The 18,561-nt window shown below is 38.5% G+C and overlaps 1 protein-coding gene across 13 annotated transcripts in view; it reads right to left on the bottom strand.

Moving 5' to 3' along the window:
• SMARCA1 (SWI/SNF related, matrix associated, actin dependent regulator of chromatin, subfamily a, member 1) overlaps positions 1-8,316 on the bottom strand; it is an 89,542-nt gene extending 81,226 nt beyond the window's left edge. For 6 of the 13 annotated variants that reach the window (XM_036443442.2, XM_036443443.2, XM_036443444.2 and 3 more), the window contains exons 1-3: positions 7,974-8,315; positions 2,295-2,381; positions 153-319 (exon numbers count right to left, since the gene is read on the bottom strand). In XM_036443442.2, coding sequence (XP_036299335.1) covers positions 153-319; positions 2,295-2,381; positions 7,974-8,150 — 431 coding nt within the window. In that variant the 5' untranslated portion in view covers positions 8,151-8,315. Of the gene's footprint in view, positions 1-152; positions 320-2,294; positions 2,382-7,973 lie in introns of all 13 variants that reach the window. The other 7 variants (XM_036443450.2, XM_036443451.2, XM_036443445.2 and 4 more) reach the window with 4 other exon arrangements.
• Between the last annotated feature and the right edge of the window lie 10,245 nt (positions 8,317-18,561).

Raw genomic sequence — 18,561 nt, 5'->3', positions numbered from 1 at the left:
AAATATTGTTGCCTATGAAATACATTTGTACTAATAATAAGCTTATTTTTTAACATTAGATTATACTTAATATGTGAAAAGGGAAGGAGTGTATGAGGAGAGGGAGAAGGAGGAAGAGAAAGAGAAGAAAGTAGAGAGAGATGTCAACATACTCTCCAGCAGAAATTAAGCTCTGCTTGTCCTCTTTCTTTATTTGAGGGCGTCCCAATTTCATGTTTAGAGGAGATGTTGGAGATTTCTGTGCTGAAGGTTGAATGAAATGTGCAAAAAGTTCTGTCTGCTTCAGTAAAAATTCAAATCTCTTCGCTCGGTCTGCTTTCTAGTTCACAAAACAAAATAAAAAGTAATGATTTTCTTTTTTATTCATTCAAATTTATTTAATAAACACTTATACTGTACTTACTTTGTACTGTTCTAAGCTTTAAACATACTAATCCATTTAATTCTCTTAATAAACCTATGAGATAGGTATTAGTATTTTCCCCTGTTACAGATGATAAAACTGAGGTACAGAGAGAGTAAATAACTTGGCTCAAGCTCCCATAACTATTAATAGTAGGTAGCAACTCTGATAATGGTATTTTCAAATATTTTGAATAGAAGCCAAATGATCTGCCAGACTTAGTAAATACCCCCAATAAGAAGTGCTTAAAGAGTTGTTGGCCAAAAAGCAAATTCTCTTACCAAACCATAATGATTTTATTTTCCTGAGCAGTTTACAAAATTATCATAATATATAATGTATCCCAGATATGGAAATATAAATTAACCATTATGTGTGTGTGTGTGTGTGTATATATATGTATATATATGTGTGTATATATATATATATATGTAAAATAAACTGAACTCTTAAGAATTTTCAAGCTGCTTCTAGAAATAACTGTAATCTTAGAATCCAGGGTCACCTTGTCTCAAAACATTTTCAATGGTATGGTACAATAATGCAATAAACATTTTTCTCTTCAATTACGATGATCTGGAAAGTTATGTTTTATGATAACAGTATATAAAGTTTCCCCCAAAAGTAAGCAGGATTTGTAGGAAAATACACACACACACACACACACACACACACACACACACGAAATAGTATATTTGCTACACAAAATTGATATATATTATAATTTCTCAATACATTATAAAAGGTCATAGAACTTGTACCATGTAAATGCAATAAACTCTTTTCACTGAAAATTTTAAAATTCCAGATAAAGAAATTAATTAAGATGATTTTTTTATTCAAAGGGTAGAGAATATTTTATTGCTAATCAAGGATGCATAATTAATAACACCAGAAACTTACAAGAGATTATTAACATAAATACAAGAATTAGGCAAATATATTCAGACCGGTAGCTGGAAGGAGGCCAAAACCTTTTCATTTTATGTTATCCTCACTGGAATGTTGTTTTTAGAGTTGTTAAAACATTAACTGTTTGTTAGCTATGGCCTTAAACATTAAGGAATGGACTTTTATAAAATCACTATGAAGCACCAAAAAATGTACTTCATCTCTATTTATTTTTATAATATTACTGCAAAAAAACAACCCCTCAACAACAACAACAACAACAAAAAACACTCAGTTCCAACTACCTGTTAATTTCTCTTTAAGTCTATCAAATTCACTGGTCTTAAAAAACCCCAAGCATAAAAATATATAGTTAAATCAAACCTAAAATATGGATTTCAGTGACTAAAAATTAAATAATTAAATGTAGAGCAAAGCAGATGAGCATAAATTAATATTATATTGCTTAAACAGGTAATATTTTCACACACTGGGAAATATCCTTACCTTCAGAAAACATATTACCATATTATATGTTTCATAATGTGTAGGATTCATAAATCCAAAGCAATGGAGAGAGAGAGCAAAAAATATGTCTGGCTTTGTGACCTGCTTTCTTTCAGCCATATTGATATTCACACAGGTATTTTCACTTAGTGGATAAAGTACTTCTAGCACAAAACACCTTATTATGGGGTAAAGAGCACTGAACAAAAACGAAGAGATTGCATTCTAATCCCAAATATTCCATAGTTTCTCTGCTCTTTTATTTCTCATCTGAGAAGGATGTGGCTTCTAGTCCCAAATATTCATATAGTTTCTCTGCTCTTTTATTTCCTCATCTGAGAATGTGGAGATTCATTTATTCAACAAAAAATCCAATTCTAAAATCTATGATTCTGAACTCATTATATGTAAACATGTATTGTTTTAAATCTTTCACTTTTCCTCTATAAAAATCAACTACAGTATTCACTATCCTATCCAATAACATATTTACCATTTTCTCTTCATATTCTGGGTCCATTTCCTTTTCAGATTTAGAAACTTTAGCAGCAATTTTGAGTTGAAATGGAGAAACGCTTTTCTAGAATTTCAAAGAAAATAAATCATCAAATTGCAAAGCAGGGTCTTTAAAGTGATCAACATTCTCATGTGAAGAAAGTAAAAATTACTTAAATACTAAATAAATAAGTAAATAAATAAGAGCCATGCATGGACCAATGATGACAGCATGTTATGAATCAGAGCTTATGATTAATCCAGTTCTGTGCACCTGAAGTCCAATTTTAAAAATGCAAAGAATTGTGAAAGCCAGAGCAACAACATTAAATAAAAGCCAAAAGGAGAGCCCTGACCCCTATGGTTCAGTTCCTTGACCACCATCCCAAGCACCAAGAGGATGCTGGGCACATGTCCTGGTTTTGGCTCTATCCCCAGTAGGGGGCTTGCAGGAGCCAGTCAATCATGGTTTCTTTCTCCCTCCCTTTCTCCCTCTATCCTGCTCTTCCTCCCTCCTTCTCCCTCACTCTCCCTCTACTTCTCCCTCTAAAAATCAATAAAAACATATTTAAAAAGCAAAAAGAGAAACATTGAAAATTCTTGCCTATTTTTTTCACTTAAAGCACAAGAAAATCTAATCATTGAATAAAAGATTTAAAGTCTAGAATGTACTTAAAATAATAAAATAATAAATCTAGAATATACTTATATTATCAACCACAAGCCAAAGAATTCAAGGAAAGTAAATATTGATACTAACACATTATGTAATGGAAAGAAACCAGAGTTTCAAAAGAAGAAAAAAAATGTGGTTTCTGTTCCTGAAAAGACACTATGTCTTATTGTTTCCATATTTTAATTAGTATATTTAAACTTTTTCTTTTTTAATATATTTTATTGATTTTTTTACAGAGAGGAAGAGATAGGGATAGAGAGTTAGAAACATCCATGAGAGAGAAACATCAACCAGCTGCCTCTTGCACACCCCCTACTGGGGATGTGCCTGCAACCAAGGTACATGCCCTTGACAGGAATTGAACTGGGGACCTTTCAGTCCACAGGCCAACGCTCTATCCATTGAACCAAACCGGTTTTGGCTAAACTTTTTAATGTAATATGATTGATCATTTATATTTAAAATAATTAACTAGTACAGTTTCAAACTTTTGGCTTATGTTTTCTCCAAATGGGAAAAAAACTATTTTAATTTTTATATTACATAAATATTTTATAGAAGCAGTTTTTCAGGGCTATTAACTATTAACCTTTGGTATTTAAAACGTTGTAATTTAGTGAAAACTAAAAAAAAATCAGCTTTAATTTCACATAAAAATACTGAGATTATCTGGGGGCTTATCTCATTCATTCTATGCTTTGTAAAGACAAGCTTGTACTTGTAAATATAAATCAGTATATAGAATACAAGTCCTTCCCTGCAAGAAATCAAGAAATAAAATAGCAAAAACACAAATCTACATATTGGTACCAAATTTGAGAGTATTTCAATTTTAACACAGACTACACAAGTCAAAATACAAATCTGTTTGTGAAAACTAAAGGAATTATGTTCATTTTATGTTTTTTTCTACCTTTTCCAGAAAACTTAGATCATAAATCAAAAACAGAATGTAACCTTAAACATAAGAAAAACATGGCTCCAGCCCTAACTGGTTTGGCTCAGTGAATAGAGCATCAGCCTGCAGATGAAGGGTCCCATGTTCAATTCCAGTTGAGAGCATGTGTCTTGGTTTTGGGCACATCCCCCGTGGGGAGTATGCAAGAGGTAGCAGATCCATGTTTCTAACTCTCTATCCCTCTCTCTTCCTCTCTGTAAAAAAAAAAAAAAATCAATAAAATGTATTTTTTTAAAAAACAAACATGCTCCAATATTTAATGTATATATTTTCCAAAATTTACTAAAATTTCTATCCTATGGAAATCCAAACTGAAATCAAGAGATCTGATCCTGCCGAAACCGGTTCGGCTCAGCGGTAGAGCGTCTGTCTGTGGACTAAAAGGTCCCAGGTTCGAGATTCCGGTCAGGGGCATGTACAGTTGGTTGCTGGCACATTCCCCGTACGGGGTGTGCAAGAGGCAGCTGGTCGATGATTCTCTCTCATCGACGTTTCTAGCTATCTCTCTTCCTTCTTTTCTGTAAAAAATCAATAAAATATATATTTTTTTAAAAGAGATTTGATCCTGATCATGGTTCTACTTTGTATTACTGATCTGATATTATTGTTATTCTTAATCCAAATAACAGCCATCTTGATTTACAGCAGTGTGTGTGTGTGTGTGTGTGTGTGTGTGTGTGTGTGTATCTGATCTTATCCATCCTGGATTACATTCAAAAGACTATATTTTGAATGTAATCCAGGATGGATAAGATCAGAAAACTGCTAAAATCCCCTCAACCACACACTTTTAAAATGACATAAACTATAAGTTCTTTTGTATTTTCAAAGCGACAAGTAAAGGAAAATTGGATAACAAACCCAACACCTTTATTATTCCTTAAAAAGCTATATGAAGTCATTTTCAAATTTCAAAACAGTGAAAATTACTTTACCTCATATATACAAATATATATCTAATAATGTGGGATCTATAAAAAGAATTAAGGCTTTAATATTAGAAAAACATTTTACTCATTACTTCTTTTGTGCTTACCTTGCAGTAAAATACCATAAAATTTTAATTATATGCTAATTAAATTCCCTAATCTTGAACAGTGCTATTAAAAGATGTGGGCAATTACTTAATTGGCACTATCTTCCACAAGAAATTCTAAACCTACCCTCTACAGCTTCTTATTTGTGTATGTGTATGTTTTCAAAAATATGCTTCTCATACAGGAAAAGGTAAAAGGTGACTGTGCTATTCTAATAAATTCCTTATGGATTTCATCATCTGGTGATTGAGATGTCATGAGAATGTAGCTTAAGGTCATCAAGATGCCCTGTCTTAAAAAACCATGACCTTTTTCTTGATGTTTTTATTACCAAAATACCAGCTCCAGTTTAGATTACCTAACAGTGAAGTTATCCAGCTATCGCTTACATCAAAAAAAAAAAAAGTTTAAAAACTAGAAGGTAAGCAAAAATACCTATCTTCAAAAAAGTTGAAGAACCAGAAGATAAGCAAAAATACCATCTGTAGCTAAATGTCAGAAGTCAATCCACTAAATCTCATCTGCTTTATGCTTCATGAAAATGCTCTCATTCAGAGCCTATTTTCTTTTATTTGATATACAATTCTTAGCAAGCTTAATAATCTAGCTTTCCAAAGTACAGAGAATAAAAACAGCAGCAAATGACATGAGAAAGACCACTAGAAGAAGGCACACTGTCAACAGTAAGGAGGCATGGCAGAAGCCCAGGACTAAAATGTGACTTCCCCTACAGTTATGTCCCTTTTCCTTGGTGTTCAGGTGTAACTATTTCCCTCTCCCTGCTGCATTAATTGTATTTTTATTTTTATAGATACTTTCAATCTTTAACATCTACATCCATTATCATAAAAAATTCTAATGAGGTAATTAAAAAGTGATAGCTAACAGCTGACAATTGAGGGAGAAGGCTGAGAAATTATTGAAAAATCAACACAATACTGAAAGTGTCTGGGAGGTGGTGACTTAATTGAGGGAAAACAACCTCTTAGGTCGCTAATGCCTTTGTACAGAGTACAATAATTGATGGATATAAGGAAAAGGTTAGTTTGCACTGTTAATGGACCATTTAAGGAGTCAGGGTAATGTGTAATATATTTAGTTTAGTTTAGTTGAAGAAATTGTATAAATAAATTTAAAAAACTTAAGTAGATGTTTTGGAACTATTTAAATCTCAAGAAAATTTTAAAAGAAAAAGAAAAAGATGTAATGAGGAAAGTACTAGTAACTTTCAGATACCCAGAAAGTTCCTGCCATGCAGCACCTCACTTCCCTATGCTGAGTGGACAAATAAGGTTCCATTATTAGGGCACTTTCTGATGAGGCTTACAGATCTCTTGAATATATATAAACTCAGTGCTATTTTAATTGATTCCCATTCTTTTCACAATTCAAAAAAAATGTATTCAACATGGAAATTCAGCAACCTTTATAGTCAAACAAAAGGCAGTTTAGCAGTTAACATTTGCCCCGCCTGGGGAATAAAAGACACCTTACATGGGTTTCTGAATTTCCCAACATTTGATTTATATTGACACTTGGTATTTAGCCCAGCTTTAATCATCAATATTGTCTTACTGATCCAAGTATCGTATGGATCTTAAAATGCATATGTTTTCTACCGATTTTAGCACTACAATTGTCTTTCTTTTTAGTCAACCTCATAACAGTAAAGTATGTCACTTAAGCAACTGCTGGATTTAAAATTATTCTAATTCACAGCAAAAGATGTAAATGTCCCTCAAAAGCTTTTCATTTGGTCGTAGCCTGATATAATGATTCAGACAAAGCCACTTGAGATCTCTTAACCATAATTTTAATTACCCACTGTTTTTTAAATTGTGATGTCTATTCATAAACGGGGGGGGAAATCCATCCATAAATTATCTATCCTACAATGTTGTTATACATCAAAAATCCTTATGCCCCATCCTATTTTTATATCAATTTTGCAATTCCTTTCATAGTTTTATTTGCAAGTCTTGAGCCACATGAAATATGCCTTATGGAGATAATACATATTTTCTGGATCTGGCTTTAATACGTGTCTGAGCAGTCCCCTCGTGCATATTAGCAGCAGCTCATCCTGGTGAAGCTGGGTTTAAAAAAAAAATTAACCTGCCTGTGTCCAGGAGCCAGCAGCGCCTACTAGGAGAGGGAGGAAGAAGCCCCAAAGGCTTGGGGCCAGAATGGGGGACCATTTGGGTGGCCCTGGAGTGAAACACTATACCGTTGGGGGCGGGGCAGGCGAGGGTGAGGGTGCACACGTTGGAAATTTTCCTAAGCCCAGCGTCCAGGGTTCCTCAGTTTGGGGTTTGAACTTGGGAGGGAGGGGGTCCAGCGCGGAGACCTCCTTTTCTCGGGGTGACACCCCCCACTTCAGCAGGCGGGGAACCACAGAACAAGGAATGTGGCTTTTCTCCCCTGCCACCCAAAAGGCCGACATTGCCAATCGGAGCAGCAAAAGTCTCCCCGAAGGAACATCCTCTGCCTCCCAACCACTGGCACCTGGAAATTCAAATTTGAAAAAAAATAAGCCCCAGCAAAACCCCTTTAGCACGAGTGTGGGATTGAAGGGCCGAGATTTCCCAGGCAGAGGCCGACGGGAAGAGGGGGAGAGGGAGCGAGAGGAGAGGGAGAGGCGGAGGCTGGTTCCTGCAAGGCCCCATCCCCCACCCCGCGCGTTACCCCAGTTCCGGGAATGCGAAGGGGGCTGGGGGCTACCTAGGGGCTCTGGAGCCCCCCCGAGCCCTGGGATAACGGCGCCCTGCACCCCGCGCGGCGCCCGCGCCCCAGCCCCGCCCCCGCCCTCCAGGCGGCGAGCAAGGAAGGGGGAGGGGAGCGAATGCCAGAAACTGTGCCGCCGCCCCCACCCCACTCTGCGCCTGCGACCCCCATCCCCCCGAGCTCGTGGGTACCTGTCGGCGCAAAAAGGTCGCCGTCTGGGGCCCCCTGAGTGGCCGGCACGGGATCTCTCTCCACCCGCCCCCCCCCCCCTTGCACACACACCCCCTTCCGATTTACCTCCTCGCTTTGCTCCGTGGCCACGGTGGCTTCGGCGGCGGCGGCGGCCGCTCCCTCCTCCTGAGAGGTGGACGGCCCATGCTCGCCCTCCACGACCACGATCTTGGCGGTCGCATCCGAGGCTGCCCCGGCGGCTGCCACTGCAGCGGTGTCCTGCTCCATGGCCTCGGAGCGGGAAAAGCAGACAGGCGAAGAGGCGACGAGGGCTCCTGGGCGGCGCACAGGCTGCGCTGGAAAGAGCTAGATGGAGCAAGGGTGGGGAATCACTCCGCTTCCAGTCCCTATGTACGGCCCCCCTTCTTTAAATAACCCTCAACCCTGCCCCACTTCCGTCCACCCACCCTACGTCATGGCCTCCCCCCGCCCGCCACCCTCCCCCTTTTTCCCCACCCCCCCCTCAACAATCGCGAGACTCCCCCTCCCCACTCCCAGCCCAAGCTGGCCCCACACGACCAACTGTTGCCTGAGTGTGGGGCACGGACCCGGAGTGGAGGCGGGAAGCCACAACCTCCAGCCCCCTTCAAGTCTCCGTTCCCATAAGCCCCCAACAGTCAGCCCGAGCTCCCCTCGCAGATGTGTGCACAAGGAATCCTCTTTCCCTTAAATCTGCTCTTTGTACATCGAGGTGCTTTTCCCTTCCTGCACAAAGAACTTTTCCTCTGTTTATAACTGCACTGGCGGAGGTCTTTCTCACCATTTGCAAAAGCCAGAATCTCCTCCCTCCCTCCCTCCTCCTCTGCCAGGACTGCCCTTTCCCAGGTCCAAGGGGCCATGGATCGGTGCACATTCTGTACATTCTGCACAAGGAAAAGCACTCCTTGAATCTCCATTGTAGCGGCAAACATACCTTCCAAGGCAAAAATGACTCTTGGGTTTTACGCATATGTGTTCTATTTTCAACTCATACCTTTCAGATGACCAATATGCCTTTCTTTTGCCATAAACGACTGAATTGTAAAAATTCTGGGGGCAAGGTCAAGGTCCCCACAGAACCTGGGCAACTCATGGTAAGTGCCTAATATTAGTAATTAGATTGAATTACTGTGATTTTTTTGGCATGTGTTATATTTGTATACTCATTATTTAGTAATAATTCAGTGCCAATAATATACATGATCACGAATATAAAAGCATCTTGTAAAGGACGCAACAGTGTGTAAATATCAATTATTAAATATTACCGTTTCTATTTCTCATTGCCCTTTATTTTTATCAATAACAGGGAGATTTACCTCCTAGTTTTTAAATTTCAGAGACAAAAGAGAGCAAAACAACAGTCACAAAACCTATAATTTCCAAAATGAAGCAAATACTTTCCAAAGTGTAAAGAAATTGTGATCAATTTCCCTCAACACTCCTTGGTAAATTACCAATTTGAAATCAAGTGTGAATTCTGCAAAATGCAGAAAGGCACACAATTGCTGGCCCCCCTCAAATATATCTGCTTTTTCCCAGAGATAATACCTTAAATTCCTTTTTTGTTTTACAGTTATGACTCTTAATATTTTTTTTAAGTGTGACATTTTAGCTATTATTGGTCATTTACACCTTACTATGAGTGAGATCCTGTCCTGGGACTGGTTTTGCAGAGAAAAGGATATGAGCAAGACACTGGTGATTGAAGGAATGTGTCACTGATAGGTAAAGGAGAGGCTGGTGGCTCTAGCTAGCTCTGCTCTGATTTTATTTTATTTAGTGTTCTCATTTACTTTATTTTTTTTCATTATCATTAAACCCTCCCCCCCCCATGCCCTATTCTATCTCTCCATCCCCCTCTACCTCTGTCAATCACCACACTGTTTTCCTAGTCCAGAGAGCAGGCAGAAAGCTCTGGTGGAGGTCAAGAGAGGGGGTGGAGGGATTGAAAAAAACAAAAAGAACTTATTTACTTCACATCTTCCCCCTGATGCCCTTGTTTCTCATCCTGAAGTACACAAGCATACTGTCCCACAGATACAGTGAGCATCAGTATAAAAATGGTTCATATTTCTGGAGCATCAACTTTAGTCAAAAAGTAGGACGGAATTAACTCATTTAAATGATTGTTTTTAAACACTTTTTTTTCTATTAAAATGTGCAGATGTGTTAAGGAATACACAGCACAGTTTGAAGTTTCTCCAAATAAAAGCTTAAGAGACTTCCAGATAGACATTCTACCCCTTCCCCACTACCTATTAAATCTTCTCAGTCATAAAGGGTTCTTTGATGAGAAAGTTCAAGAAGCACTGAAAAAGAAGGATGCTGAAATGCATGCATCCACCTGACTTGAGAACGACCCTTCCAGACAAGGACAGTGGAGAAATTCTTTTTCAGCAAACAGCAGCTATGGGAGGACTGAATTCCCTTTTCATTGCCTAAGGCTTCAAAAGGAAAGGCTCAAGAAATATTTGTTGTGTGCTGATGTGTTGCTGCTTGCAAGGGTACTTCATTCCATTGTATTTGTCAGGGCCAATGTGCAGTATTTCACTTACATCGTGGGCTAAATGTACTCTTATGAGGAAATCTGGGAAAGTCACTTTCTTTTATAACACCTTTTCTGTGTGAACATGTGTTCCAAGTTCCAAAACAAAACTTTAGAAATTAATTTTTGGGGGGTAGAATATATTTGTACATTGGCAATTTTCCATGTATGGCTGATGTGATCCTTTCTTTTCAAGATGACATGGCTGAAATGCTACCAAGTCTATGAGTTTGGCTGGAAAGGTCAAAGCTTGATCCATAGACCTTGAGACAGGTTTCATGTAAATATTGCCCTTTGGCTTGTGGCAACAGCTGCTATTTACAGAGCATGTGCTACCTTATTTGCAAATCTGCCTAAAATTCATGATCTGTAGACTTTGTTCAACAAATCACCTGGAAGGGATTAAGAAGTACAAATTGGTAGTTACAGAATAGCCATGAGATGTAAAGAACAGCATAGGGACTACAATCAATAATATTCCAATAATTAGGTGTGGTACTGGACCGGTGCAGGATTTTTTTGGGTGATCACTTATTAACTTATGTAATGTCTGGTCACTGGGATATACTCCTGAAACTAGTATAATGATGTATGTCAACTATAATTGAAAATTAAAAATGATTTTAAAAAGAACAAGAGTCACCTGGGTTCTGATCCTTCTCCACACCTTGCTCTATATGATGCTACTAGTATTTTCGTTTCTTGTCTTTTCATTTGACATGGTCTTTAATTGCTCTGCCCCATTGAGGTTGAAAAACAAAGCAACATTTTGTAAAGAACCTTGGGGCTGGCCATATTTGGGAGCCTCAAAATGAATCCTAGTCTACTGGACAATACATCCATTCTGTCAGATTGTGGATATTGTAGAAGTAATCCAATGGTCATTTTTCATAGCCAAACTTGTTTAGTAGCCAGCAGAATGCATGTCCAATGGTGGTATTACTAGTACATACTTTTATAAAGTTCATAAAAGCAAAGTCAAGGGCTTGGTGTTCCTTCTCTGACGCTGTTCCTAAAGTTTAACATCAAAATCACAGCATGACTTAAAACCACATTGTGATCCCACTGGTCAGAGTTCTTCAGAAATTCTGGTAATAGTATCTTGCCTACAGCTTTAGTAACCATCCTGATTATATCAGTAAGCTTTCTCGCCATTCTTCTTTTTTTTTTAATATATTTTATTGATTTTTTTTTTTTTTTTTTTAGAGAGAGAGAGAGGAAGGGAAAGAGATTTACAGAGGAAGAGATTTATAGAGAGGAAGAGAGAGTTAGAAATATCCATGAGAAACTTCGATCAGCTGCCTCCTGCACACCCCCTACAGGGGATGTGCCCGCAACCAAGGTTCATGCCCTTGACCAGAATCAAACCTGGGACCTTTCAGTCCGAAGGCCAGGCCAATGCTCTCTCCACTGAGCCAAACCAGTTTTCACTCTCACCATTCTTCTTGAACACATTTACAATAGTGGCATTTTTTAAAAGGTGATATTTCCTCAGTGCTCTGTATGTTAAGGAAAAGGTAATGGTAATAGCTTGTGTACACCTAACATTTTTTGAGCACCCACTATTGTGTCAGACACTGTCCTAGATTCTTTACATATTATATTGCTAATACTACTGGGAATTTTATGAAACAAATGCTATTATCCCTATTTTACATATCAGAAGACAGAGATTTAGGAGGCTAACTCATCTAAGTCCTATAGCTTGTGTCAGAAGCCATAGTCAAATCTCAACTTGTCTGGCTTCAAAACCCATCTTTTCACTTCACCCTTTTTAAATTATCTGTCCCTCATAGGGTTTTCTCATTGACAGTAGAAATCATATTGAGAAAATGACTGAGAAATATTTTTGACATCTGTCTTTACAGTGTTCCCTCTGAGTTTATAAGGAGAAATTGTCAATCATAGGCTCTGGTGTAAAGATGGCCAGATAATTTTTTTTAGGTCTACATGAAAGTTATTATAAGGTGGAATTTGGAGAATTTGGGATTCTTGCATGTACCCAGAGTAAATTCTTGGAACAATATTGGAACTTGTGACAGTTAGAGTGCAGAGAATGGAGAAACCTAATAGAAACAACTTAGATATCCAAGAAGAATTGTTTGACAAAATGTTGTACAGTACATTTATAAATGGAATACTGTGCAGTCATCATAAATGAATTGGTAAATATATATCTGTGAACGTGGAAATATGCTCCTAATATATTGTTCAGTGAAAAAAAAAAGACAAGGAAGAAAGTAGAATGGCCCAGCCAGTTAGTTGGAGTGTAATCAAAAACAGTGTGGGTTTGATTCCCTGTCAGGGCACATAACTAGGTTGTGAGTTTGATCCCTGGTCAGGACACGTAGAGGAGGCAACTTATCCATGTTTCAATCTCTCTCTCTCTCTCTCTCTCTCTCTCTCTCTCTCTCTCTCTCTCTCTCATCAATAAACATCTCCTTGGGTGAGGATTGTTTAAAAAGAAAAGAAAATGGTCCCATTTTTGCAAAAATTAAAATTAAAGTAAACTATTTGCATAAATAAATTTCCACAAAGAAAAATGTCTGGAAGGTTCTACTCCAAATATCAAAAGTTGTTACAGCAAGGTGGTAGGATTATAGGTGACTTTTTTATTTTTGCTTTTCTATTTTAATTTTCTTCTATGAAGGTATTTATACTTATATAATAACTAAATAATATTGTTAAAGATTAATTGAAAAATATTGCTTAAAAATGGACCAGTTGAAATATTCCCTAACAGGAGTGAGACAGAGTGGAAAAAAAAATTCATACCTGAAGAATCAATGCAGTTATTTAATGTGTAATATAACAAAAGAAATATAAATTACTGTACTATTTATAATAATGTTGCCGGGTTAAGGAACTGTTTATGACATTATCCTTTTAAGTTGTCTGCTAAATGATTTTTCTACTTTTAAAAATTATCACTTGGGCTGAAACCGGTTTGGCTCAGTGGTAGAGCTTCGGTCTGTGGACTGAAAGGTCCCAGGTTCGAGATTCCGGTCAGGGGCATGTACGTTGGTTGCTGGCACATCACTGATAGCGGGTGTGCAAGAGGCACCTGGTCGATGTTTCTCTCTCATTGACCTTTCTAGCTCTCTATCTCTCTCCCTTCCTCTCTGTAAAAAATCAATAAAATATATTTAAAAGAAATTATCACTTGGCCTGGCAGGCATGTCTCAGTGGTTGAGCATGGACCTATGAACCAGGAGGTCATGGGTGGAATCCCAGTCAGGGCATATGCCCTGGTTTCAGGCTTGATTCACAGTGTGGGGCATGCAAGAGGTAGCCAATCAATGATTCTCATCATTGATGTTTCTCTCTCTCTCTCTCTCTCTCTCTCTCTCTCTCTCTCTCTCTCTCTCTCTCTCTCTCTCTCTCCCCCTTATTCTCTGAAATAAATAAAAATATTTCTTTCATTATAATACATAATCTAGCTTAGGAAAAGGATAAAGCTGCTTTTGAAATATTTCCCTCCCTGAAATTCTACACACCCATGCATCCTAAAACATGAAGCACATGCTAAGTAATCTGAATTTGGTTTGCATTGTTTTTGCAATATTGCAAATGGTGAATATTATTAGAGGCACAAAAATAGGCGATTATTACCAGCTTGGGTTCTAGAGTAAAAAAGACTTGGCAGTCCAATTCTACCAAATTATTTAACTTCTCTAAGCCTCAGATTTGCATCTGTAAAATAAATATAATAATACCTAACTCAAAGTGGCTTTATAGGGATTTCATGTAAAAGTATATGTAAAGCATTTAGCATGGCCTTGGCATGTAATATGCACTCAATTGCTGGTAGTTAACAAAAAGAAAAAAAAGCACAGGGATGATTTGAGCTTCACACTGAGTGAGCCAAGGAAAAGGCCAGGATATGAGAAAGTCACTCTGGAAGTCAGTCCTAAACCAAAGTGGGAATAAAGCAAAACTGTTGTTTGCCAAGTTAATTTTCTCTGTTCATTCTCATTATTAGTGTCAGCAATTCCTCAAAGGTAAGTTCTGAAGAAAGGCAGTAAATGAGAGAGAAGAGGGGAAACAGGACACTTCCCTACCTTGAGAACAGGGACCATATCTGATTCATCTTTGTTAAGAATCTACATAAAATGAGGTGCAGGGAAGAGGATCCAGGGGCTGGCTCCCTAGCTACATTGGGCCTTCCCCCCTCCACACATACCCTTCAGATTTATATGTTGCCCTCTGTGGTTTCTCCCACTTGTCCTCATTAATTTTGCCCAGGTGTCCATTTTGGCCAGATTTCACTTATAGAACACTTTTCAAGGCTCTTTTACAGCTTATCCACCACATGTAGAACAAGATATCAGGACTATGGAGATTTGTAAAGGAAACAGATTAGGTCCTTGTCCTGGTCCTAGATCAGGAGTCTCCAACTTTAACACATCAGCATTATCTGGAGGACTTGTTATAACATATATGGCTGACCCATTCCCAGAGTTTCTGAATCCATAGGTTTGGGGTATGGCTAGCAATTGCCTTTCTAACAAGTTCCCAGGTGATGCTGATGCTGATGGTCCGGAACCACATTTCAGAACCAGTGACCTAGAACAGGGATCAGCAAACTTCTCCTTTTAAAAAAAAAATATATATATATTTTATATATATATATATATATATATATATATATATATTGATTTTTTTATAGAGAGGAAGGGAGAGGGATAGAGAATTAGAAACATCTATCAGCTGCCTCCTGTGCAGCCCCCACTAATGATGTACCTGCAACCAAGGTACATGCCCTTGACTGAAATCAAACTTGGGACCCTTCAGTCCATAGTCCAACGCTCTAATCCACTGAGCCAAACCGGTCAGGTCAACAACTTTTTCTATAAAGGGCTAGACAGTAAATATTTCAAGATTTGTAGACTGTAAGGTCTTTGTAAAAATATCTAAACTCTGCTCCCATAGACAATAGGTAAACACAACGAGCATAGCCAGGTTCCAATAAAACTTTTCCTTCTGGACACTAAAATTTGAGTCTCGTATAATGAAATACTGTTTCTCTTTTGTGTTCACATCTCTCTACTGGTGAGGATTAACATGAGAAGAAGAAAGAGGGGGGGGGGGAGAGAGAGAGAGAGAGAGAGAGAGAGAGAGAGAGAGAGAGAGAGAGAGAGAGAGAGAAAGACTTCATAAATGTTTACTTTAAAAAGTATAATTTTAAAGCCCTGAGAAGATTGTGGGGAGAGTGAAGATTGGAATGACCAGCACTATCTTGTGCTTATGCACTTTGTAACAATATGATAACAAAACAAACCGACCTTGAGAAATTCCAAGTCTTATAAGAGGTACACAGAGACACTGCTGTCCAGAAGAGGGTGCATTCTTTTCCAGCTGAGACATGGCAAGGAGAAAGCTTCACAAAAGAAGGACCATTTGAGATGAGCATTGAAAAACAGAGGATTCTAGCAGGCACAGTTGCAGAGGAGGTTGGCGGGGGGGGGGGGGGGGGGGGGGGGGGCGGGAGCGCGGGGGAGACAGCATTAACGTGATGGAAGTAAAAATAAGCATGTGATCAAGAAATTAAATAGTTAAATTGATTAGAGTAGCATCTCCCAATTTATTTTTTATTGATTTTAGAGAGGAAGAGCAAGATAGAAATATCAAAAATAAGAATCATTGTTTGGCTGCCTCCTGCATGTCCTGACCAAGCAAGAGCCCAAATGTGTCCCAACCAGGAATCTAACTATGTCTTCCTGGTTCATAGGTTGAGACTCAACCACTGAGCCAAGCCAGACCAGCTCCCAACTTGTTTTGATGCTTATCACCCATAGGAAAAGTCTAAATTGTACATTATTTTCTCTAAGGAATAGTTATACATTCCACAGATACCACTGAATAATTACTGTGCTACGTGCTAGGGATACAGTCATCCTAGCAAGACAGATAAGGTTCTGAGAATTACACTGCCTATATCTTGGTTTAATTTCAACATTCTTCCTGAGAGCAGAAAATAATCTAGACACATCCACAAAAAGTTGGGTGTGTGTGCGTATGTGCATGTGTGTGTGTGTGTGTGTGTATGTGTGTGTGTGTGTGTATGTGGTTTCATGATTAAACTCAGATTTAGGGTCATCCCTCTCCCTCCTTCATGACCCTACTACTGATTTTGAACTCCAGAGTTTATGTAAGATTAAAATAGCAGTGGAGAGCCGAAACCGGTTTGGCTCAGTAGATAGAGCATCGGCCTGTGGACTGAAGGGTCCCAGGTTCAATTCCAGTCAAGGGCATGTACATTGGTTGCGGGCACAACCTCAGTAGGGGGTGTGCAGGAGGCAGCTGGTCGATGTTTCTCTCTCATTGATGTTTCTAGCTTCCTATCCCTCTCCTTTCCTCTCTGTAAAAAAAAAAAATCAATAATAAAATATATAAAATAGCAGTGGTGAGAAGGAGGTGTCCACTTTTTGGGCTCTTAATATATTCCACACTGGCCTTCCCTAAGATGGACAGTCACCATGTCGTCCCCCCCTGCTGCCATCCATTAAGGTGGACTACTCCTTATCAGGCATTTAATGGCATGGTCCTTACTGCCACCCAATGCTGCTTCCCCTCATCAGGACCACAGACCCCAGCTTCTAAGTTCTCTTTTCCTACTTGTCTCCTCCTCACCTGGGATGCTCTTACCTATTAGGGTGGAGGAATGGGGTAAGTAACCTAACATATCTTACCCAGAAAGCATTTTTCCCTAAATTTTTGTGTCTTATACTCTGGAGTGAGACAGAAAACAACCTAAAAAGTAAGAGTGTATTCTGCCCTTCAATTGTGACAATGGCAGTGAGATCAGCGGAAGAAGGGAGCTCAGCTAATCTTCATGTTTTGTCCCACTGGATCCATCAAAGAGTTGATTAAATGTCACAACTAGACAAAAACTGTTTTTGAAATCTGATTGATTTTTAAATTTTTGTGCTTTAAAAAATATCAGCTTGCTTACTTTAATTTCTGTGTTTTGTTTCCAACTAATGAGATTAGAGAAATGTTTTTACTTGGCAGATGTGGATCATTTTTATTTCCAATAAGCTAAAAACGGAGTTGAATTTAGCCATAACTCAACTTTTCTTTTAAGATTTTCAAAGTACTAGAGCAACCTTTATGTGCTCTGTAGGAATTTTGATCAGATAAATGTAGCTTATGGGTCTGATGAGTATCATCTTGAGAATTTGTAGAATTTTTATCATCTTTATCACCTGTGTTTCAACATCAGCATGTCTTTGTTTCTTTGATATACATTAAACAACTTATGACCAGTTTTTTTTTTAACAATATCTAAAGATCAAGACCAAAATGTCAAGTTAGCCTTACTCAGCTGCATGATCAACAAAGTACCTGAGTCATGAGCACACCCATCTGATTGCCAGTAACCACTGTCCATGTTCAATTTCTAAGGGAAATGTTGGATAGAGCATAGGATTTGTGAAGACTGTTCTTGGGAGGTAATTCTGAAAAGATTTGTTCAGGACAGATTCCTTGGAGCCTTAAATACCAAGCTAAGTCTATATTCTTTTAGTTTATATCCCCAATCTCTGAGGACCTGGCTATGGGATTGACTGAGCTGACAGCAGAGCCTAGCCTAGCAGAATGAAATAGGACAAAGGGAATTAAGAAACTAGTGTGGTCAAAACCGGTTTGGCTCAATGGATAGAGCCTCAGCCTGAGGACTGAAAGGTCCCAGGTTGGATTCTGATCAAGGGCATGTACCTTGGTCGCGGGCACATCCCCAGTAGGGGGTGTGCAAGAGGCAACTGATCCATGATTCTCTCTCATTGATGTTTCTAACTCTCTATCCCTCTCTCTTCCTCTCTGTAAAAAATCAATAAAATATATATATTTTTTAAAAAAGAAACAATGTGGGCAGAAATAAAGTAGCAAAGGGAAGATGCCTGCCACCATCTAATGAACCTTTCTCACCCCAAATTCTACAAGGAATGAAAAACATAAATGGAAATATGTAAATAAAAATGAATTCTTCTGCATGGCTCAGTGGTTGAGTGGTTCATTGACTCATGAACCAGGAGGTTCAATTCTCACTAATGGCACATGCCCTGGTTTTGGGCTTGATTCCCAGTGTGGGATGTGCAGGAGGCAGCCCAT

Source organism: Pipistrellus kuhlii, unplaced genomic scaffold (genome assembly GCF_014108245.1).
Source record: "Pipistrellus kuhlii isolate mPipKuh1 unplaced genomic scaffold, mPipKuh1.p scaffold_m20_p_19, whole genome shotgun sequence".
Taxonomy (NCBI): domain Eukaryota; kingdom Metazoa; phylum Chordata; class Mammalia; order Chiroptera; family Vespertilionidae; genus Pipistrellus; species Pipistrellus kuhlii.
Note: the sequence above shows the minus strand (reverse complement) of the source record. Positions and strands in the feature narration are given on the sequence as shown.